Source organism: Mastomys coucha, unplaced genomic scaffold (genome assembly GCF_008632895.1).
Source record: "Mastomys coucha isolate ucsf_1 unplaced genomic scaffold, UCSF_Mcou_1 pScaffold14, whole genome shotgun sequence".
NCBI classification, from domain to species: Eukaryota; Metazoa; Chordata; class Mammalia; order Rodentia; family Muridae; genus Mastomys; species Mastomys coucha.
The window spans coordinates 41,849,523-41,856,345 of record NW_022196896.1 but is presented as its reverse complement, the minus strand read 5'-3'; the positions used below and the strand labels follow the sequence as shown (position 1 = coordinate 41,856,345).

At 42.7% G+C, this 6,823-nt stretch overlaps 1 protein-coding gene across 6 annotated transcripts in view; it reads left to right on the top strand.

Moving 5' to 3' along the window:
* Slco5a1 (solute carrier organic anion transporter family member 5A1) overlaps positions 1-6,130 on the top strand; it is a 130,235-nt gene extending 124,105 nt beyond the window's left edge. For all 6 annotated transcript variants that reach the window (XM_031366881.1, XM_031366882.1, XM_031366883.1 and 3 more), the window contains one exon: positions 1,182-6,130. In XM_031366881.1, the coding sequence (XP_031222741.1) occupies positions 1,182-1,630 (449 nt within the window). In that variant the 3' untranslated portion in view covers positions 1,631-6,130. The remainder of the gene's footprint in view (positions 1-1,181) is intronic.
* The last annotated feature ends 693 nt before the right edge of the window (positions 6,131-6,823 follow it).

Genomic DNA, 6,823 nt, shown 5'->3' with positions numbered 1-6,823 from the left:
GGGGAGCCCTTACATGTAGGCACAGGTGTACAGCTGAGAAAGGGGGAGCCCTTACATGTAGGCACAGGCATACAGCTGAGAGGGGGGAGCCCTTACATGTAGGCATGCTTTCTTCCTGGCATTATAACATTCTTTTCTGAAACACCTCTTTAAGAAGGAATATTGTCTTTATGTAAGCAATCATTATAGTGAATTTTGTTAACTATATTGCGATTCTGTGTGTGTGAGTGTGTGTGTGTGTGAGTGTGTGTGTGTGTGTAGCTGTTCGTGGTGTGGAACTTTTGTTGAGGCCAGAGGTGTACATCTGGTCATCTTTCTCAGTTGTTTCTCTACTTCATTATTTACTTATATATTTCCTGTTACTGGATCTCACTCCATGCTCCGACTGGCCTGAAACTCACTGTGTAGACCAGGCTGCCTTCCAGCTCTCAGAGCTCTAGCCTCTACCTTCGGAGTCCTCTGATTAAACATGCGATTCTCCACCCCTGGCTCTGCCTTAGTTTGTGAGACAAGGTCTCCCTGACCTGGTCTGAATATTTTGGCTAGCTTGGCTGGCCAGGGAGCCCTTGGGCTGCTCTGGGTTACAGACATGTGTTGCCATGACCAGCATTTTCCATGTGTTCTAGAATCTGCATTCTGATCCTCATACACACAGAGCAAGCCCTTTACCCACCAGGCTACCTCTCCAGCCATTTGCTGTAAAAATTTTGACTTTCAGCTTCAAGAGACTTAGACTAGACTCTTTCCATTCCCTGGTTTATTTCCTGTCTTTCTATCCAGCTCCAATATGACTTAAAGGTGTCAAGATCCAATGTTAAGTTTGAAAGGATTCTGTGTTGGCATTTGGGGCAATAGGCAGTTCTTTCAGCTCCACTCAAGCCTCATTGTGAAAACTTTATCAAGTGTCCACTGTAAGGACCGGGTACCTAGAGAAAGCAGTAGCTATGTTTATCAACCTAAAAGCACTAAGCCATTCTGAGTTGTAAAGCGAGAGATGCTAGGTCTTTGCTGTTTATTTTCACAAGTAAATTGCGATTAGATGAAAATGTCTTTAAGAAAATCCAATTAAACAAAAATCATTTTCTTGGCATTGACAAACAAGCAGGTTGTTCATTACAAATGTATTTTCTCTTATGGGATGTGCCATATCTTTGTGTTTCCCTTTCTCCCCATGACTGCAGCATACATTCCTACTCCGATTTACTTTGGAGCTGTGATTGACACCACCTGTATGCTCTGGCAGCAAGAATGCGGAGTGCAGGGATCTTGCTGGGAGTACAACGTGACGTCATTTCGTTTTGTCTACTTTGGCTTGGCGGCTGGCCTCAAGTTCGTTGGCTTTATTTTTATTTTCCTGGCCTGGTACTCTATCAAGTACAAAGAGGACAGATTGCAGAGGCAGAGGTACACAGACTTCCCACTGAGCACTGTGAGCGAGCAAGTGGGCCGGCCCAGCAAAGCTGAGAAATACTCCAGGACTACATCATGCCCAGCCTTCAGCACCCAGGGGGACTTCCATGAAGAAACTACTCTGCAGAACACCGCACAGACATATCCCGGACCTTTCTCAGAAGCAATAAGTTCCTCTGCAGACCCTGGGCTGGGTGAGAGCCACGATGCTGCTCTGTAGTCCCTGCTGAAGCCTGGAGGAGGAAGAACTATTTTGTTGGTTGAGTTGAATACGGCAAGTTGAGAAACACCTGTGCCTTCTTTCTTCTTTTAAACCTCCACAAACACTATTCTCAAACCAACAAAACTCAGTAGACACAGCCAATGTTGATGAGGGCTGGATACCTCAACACGACTGACAGCCTTTCCCCTCTTTCTCCAGGGAGGAGCTTAGCAAGCTCTGTCGTCATGTCTGCTAGGCTCACTTAATGTTCATGCTCCTGTTTGGTAGAAGCCTGAGGTCCATGGTTTGCCATGGGAAAGGCTATGACCACACATATCATTAGCATACACTCCAGATAAAGGTGAGCTTGACCATGACTTTGCATTTGCAAGTCAGAGTTTTTAGATTTGAGCACCTACTGTGAGTTCTCTAGCAAAGCACAATTGAATTTGCCTCAACTATGCAATTTGATTGGAAATAGAAAAGGGTGGCATGTCCCTTTGGCTTTCAGAGAGTAAAGCAGATATCTTTTTCATAAGTGGAAGCTGAGTGTTCCCTAAAGCACTGTTAATTGCAATTTAAGCCATAACAGACTTATCAGTCAGGTAGAAAATTTCAAATGCTTCAAAGAACTGTATTCTGCAATGGAAGGATTTCTTAAGATATATTTTCTCTTAGTCTGTTTACTCCATCTTAAGGTAACTCAAGAGGCTGCTGAATCATACATCTGATAGCTTGAATATATAAACTACAGTATTCTTTCATAAGGGGCTTTAAAACTAGTGTGCTAAACAGTATGGCTAGAAACTGTAATTTAAGATGCATAAGGAAGGAAATGATGGCCTTCCCATCTGAGGAATTCTTTTTGCACTCAAGGGCCCACTAAACTAGCTAAGAGGTACGACTACTTTGACATTCAAAGTAGTTGATAAAGAAATTCCCAGGGTAAGATTGTGTCCCAACTAGGGAATTTCACTTATATCTCTAACATGCTGGCAAATCTCTACTGATTTTTTTTTCTGTATAGAAAGTGCTCATGGTTACATTAGAAAATGAAGAATTCAGCCAGGAAAGCTGTACCTGGGATATGAAAAATCACTGCACAGTAGACAGGAGATTTGTCAGCTGAACATGGAATATGATCATACTTTAAGTAATAAATTGGAATGTAAAGCAAGCTAGCCTACCATATTGAATCTTGCATTCTCGAAGCCAGCATCATTTCACAGTGCCCTTTGCATCTGTGTTCTTCTATCCTTCCTTAAGTGGCTCTGAGACAGGATAATTCCCTTCCTATAGGCACCTTGGATCCATTGACAGCATTATCTCTCAGCTTCAGTGCTGCTTACGATGCTTTCGGTATGGTTCTTAAGACAGAGGCCTCTTCGCAAGCCTTTGTGCGTTGACAGTTGCTAACTCATGGATCTGCCTACAATGGACCAAGATGTTCAATGTACCATAAAATTGTGGCCTCTGTCAAGAATCTCATGTCATTTAAGGCAACCTCAGGAAATGATTTTTCACCTGGAAGAGAGGTGGCTGGCAGACAGGCCACTATTCAGATGCCTACATTCTTGGCAAGCCACACAGGTAGAATTGCGAGTGTTCTTAATACAGTTCCTGGGTATAGGATTGCTTTTCTGTCCATGTAGGAAGCCAACTAGTCAAGTGTTTTTCTCTGGGTTCGTGTAGTTTGTGGAGGAGGCATTCACCCTTAGACTGGGTAATGTCTATAATAGATGGAGCTAGTCCCTAGGTGAAAGGAACCTTGCTTTGACTCCTGGGTGTGGCTGCCATGGAGGTGGGCTCATGCTTAGCTGTGATAGGTTGTGAATGCTGCATTTCAGATTTAGACCAATGTAACAGACAGGAGAGGTTTTCATAAAGTAGTGCAGATTAGCCCACAGTGTACTCTTGGGACTTGGTGTCCTTCGTTGGCTTCTGTGGGTGATTGTCGTCCTTTAGAAGGGATAGTGAGTGTCCTTTGGTGGTGATGGTAAGCTGTGTAGACTGTAGAGAGGTGGTGATTTCTTAATTTTTTCTGTGATGATTAAGAGACTTCTTATGGTCTTCTTAATTATGGTGGAATTGGTCCTGTTTTGGTACTAGGATTGGTGGGCTCAGCAAGGGTAATTAGAAAGCTTCTGCTTCTTTTCTCTACCTTGATTCAGTCCAGCAGTTGCTGACTGGGCACTGGTTATGTGTTGATACCATTCACTGCTCCATGAAATCTTTTGGGATGCTGAGGTCAGAACTCAAAGACATTGACCTGGGATGTGCTCTACGGCATGCAAGTATTAAATATTAATACTAAGTAGCAGGTGTATCATTAATGTGCTAGTGGTGACTGTAACCTAAGTCCTGAAAGTATTGAGGGAATGAAGTTCTGCATTATATATCAATTAAAGATTGCTCTCCAGAGGTGTTGGGCTCTGGTAGCATCATCTGAATATTGCCTTGCCAGTGAGTGACTGTTTTGTACTAGTTCCATTCAAGTGTACATCTAGAAGAGGTCCTCTGTTTCAATAAACTAGTTGTTTTACTTGTAGTAGCAGCTCTTAACAGAAACTTTAATTGCTTTCTGAGCATAGTCTTTGAATTATTTGTTTTGACAAAAGGGCAAGCTGTTCTTGTATCATCTCTGTAAATTAATGTTTTTTGGCTTTAAGATGCAGCTCATTGACTTAGAAACTCCCAAGGGCTGAGGGAGGAAGGTGGTGGAGAACCGTCTTTTTGATTTTCTTCCTTTGTATGAGGTTCTTGTGTTGTGGAGGTGGAGTTACTGGTTGAAAACAGTCAAAAGTCATTTGGAACACCATGGGGGATAGGGAGATAAAAAGAGCATTTGTTGTGGTGACTATTTGCAGAATGTTTTCCCAACATTCAATACCCACTACATTTCCCGGTTTAAGAGCATGAAAACATGTTTTCCTTCAGTGGTTCAGGACTGGGCTCGGGACCTTGCATATGATCTTAGGCACATATTCTCTCTTTCCCCAGAGCAGCACCCCAGCCTTCTCTGGAGAAGATTCTTGTTTGTTTGTTTGTTTAAAAAACAAATTTGAATCCTAGGCTCAGAAAGTTAAAGCCAGTTCTCTGGGGCGGCTCAGAGCGGCAGCGGCAGGGTTGGGTGGCGTGTCCACTGTGAACTCGGTTAGCACCTATCGCTTTTTGACATGTTGTTTTTGAGGTTTTAGAGACATTTTCTTGTGTGAATAGAGACATAGCACGTACCCGGTGGGAGCCAGCTACACTTCATGTTTAACTAGATTCTTTTCAAAGTTAGTGTTATTTATGTAGCCAAGTATAGTATTAACATCATTTATTATAATTTACCTCAAGTGTTTCTTTATAGATTGACTTTAATTGAGAATACATCTAGTTTGGGTATTAATTAGGACCTTAGCAGAATTTCCTAAAGTGAAAGTTTATGAAGAAAAGGTTGTAATTCTGATTGGTTGTATTTGAGCTCTGGGGTCTTCAGGTATATTATTTAATTTTTTTCTTTCCTGTCAGTGGAATAACATTTATGCTAATCTTTAGACAGCCGTAGGTTTTCAGATTCTTAGTGAAGATTCAAAAAGAACACAGAAAATATACTCCAAGCCACAGAGCCCATCTGTTACCTCAAGCAACTGTTACGGTAACCTGCATCTTAGCACTCAGGAAAGCCAGCACCTGCAGGAGTTGATGGAGTGGGGCTCCCAAAGCTCTCAGGAATCCTGGTCCACCAACCACCCAAAATTTCTGTTTGGTCCACAGTTCCAGCTCACAGTCTTTGATGAGCTTCTAGCCAGAAAGTGTCTTCTTTGTTTGTTTTGTTTTTGAGGCTGCTTTGTAGAACCCTGTGTGCATCAAGGAACATCAGTACAGTGTGGAGGGACCCAAAGCCCCATGGGATCTCTCCCATGACCTCTGCAGCAAGGCAGGCACTTACCTAAGGTGCTTGCCAATAATACCTTGTGATGGTCTCTCTGTGTGTGTGTGTGTGTGTATGTGTCTTTGACTGCAGAACATGAAGGTAACTGTTGCTGCATAGGTACATGCTGAGTATTCTATGTAACTATAGAAACTAGAACGTTGCAAGCCCCAGAATAGTCTAGAAGTGAGGCACACTAACTCTGTCCTCTGGACTTGTGAGTAGTCTTCCACGGTCAGGAAGGAAGAGGCTGGCAGGTGAGGCTAGTGGCCTGGTGTAACTTATCATTTGTCTCTTTTGTCATCTCATCTTTACTGGTAGTCCATGGCCTACTGTACTGTCAGAGGCAAAGAAGATGCTGGTGGAGTTGTCTGTCCCAGACTTCCTGTCATGTTTCAAGCAGACTTGTGTTTGTCTGAAGAGCGTTATTTTTAAGCAGTTCATTTGTAGTCAGCCTTAAGAAGGGTCAGCTGTGACCTGGAGCTCATCCTATTGCTGTTGGCTTTGGCAACATTAAATATAAAATGCCTTGGTGCTAAAGTACTTGTAGCCGCGTGTTCCTCTCTGGAGGCAGTGTTTCAGTGCTTTGGGTTTGGAAACCTGGGGATTTCCCCTAGAGAACAACCCCCTCCCCCACCTCATTTATACAATCCAGAAACTCTGTACTGCAAAACTGAGAAGTATACAGGAGAATACTTTTCTACGAAAACATCAGTGCTTTTGATATTTAGTTTAGCAAGAATAAGGAGATGCTAAAAATAATTTCAGAAAGATAAAAAAACATATTTAGCCCGGGCAGTGGTGGCACACACCTTTAATCCCAGCACTTAGGAGGCAGAGACAGGGGGATTTCTGAGTTCAAGGCCAGCCTGGGCTCTAGGACAGCCAGGGCTACACAGACAAGAAACCAAAACCAAACCAAACCAAACCAAAACCAAAAAAAAAAAAAAAAAAAAATCCCATATTTAGATAATCTTCTATCTTCTGCAGAAAGTTTCAAGCCCTGCGAGCTGCTCTTTAGCATTGGGTTTGATGGTAGTCTACTCTAAATGTCGAAAATGAAGAAGCTGATGTTAGTGAAAAGGAAAGTAATGGTAAGGATTATTAAAGTAAACTGAGGAGTAAGACTCGACGGTGGGCATTTATCGTCAAATATATACCTCTACCCCAAACCCAAATGTTAATCTAGGAGCGTGAAGCCCAGTCTTTAACTTTGTAGTGTAAGGAGATGTCAAACTGTCAAACTGGTTCTAAGGTACCTGTGAAGTGTGTGTGTGTGTGTGTGTCTGTGT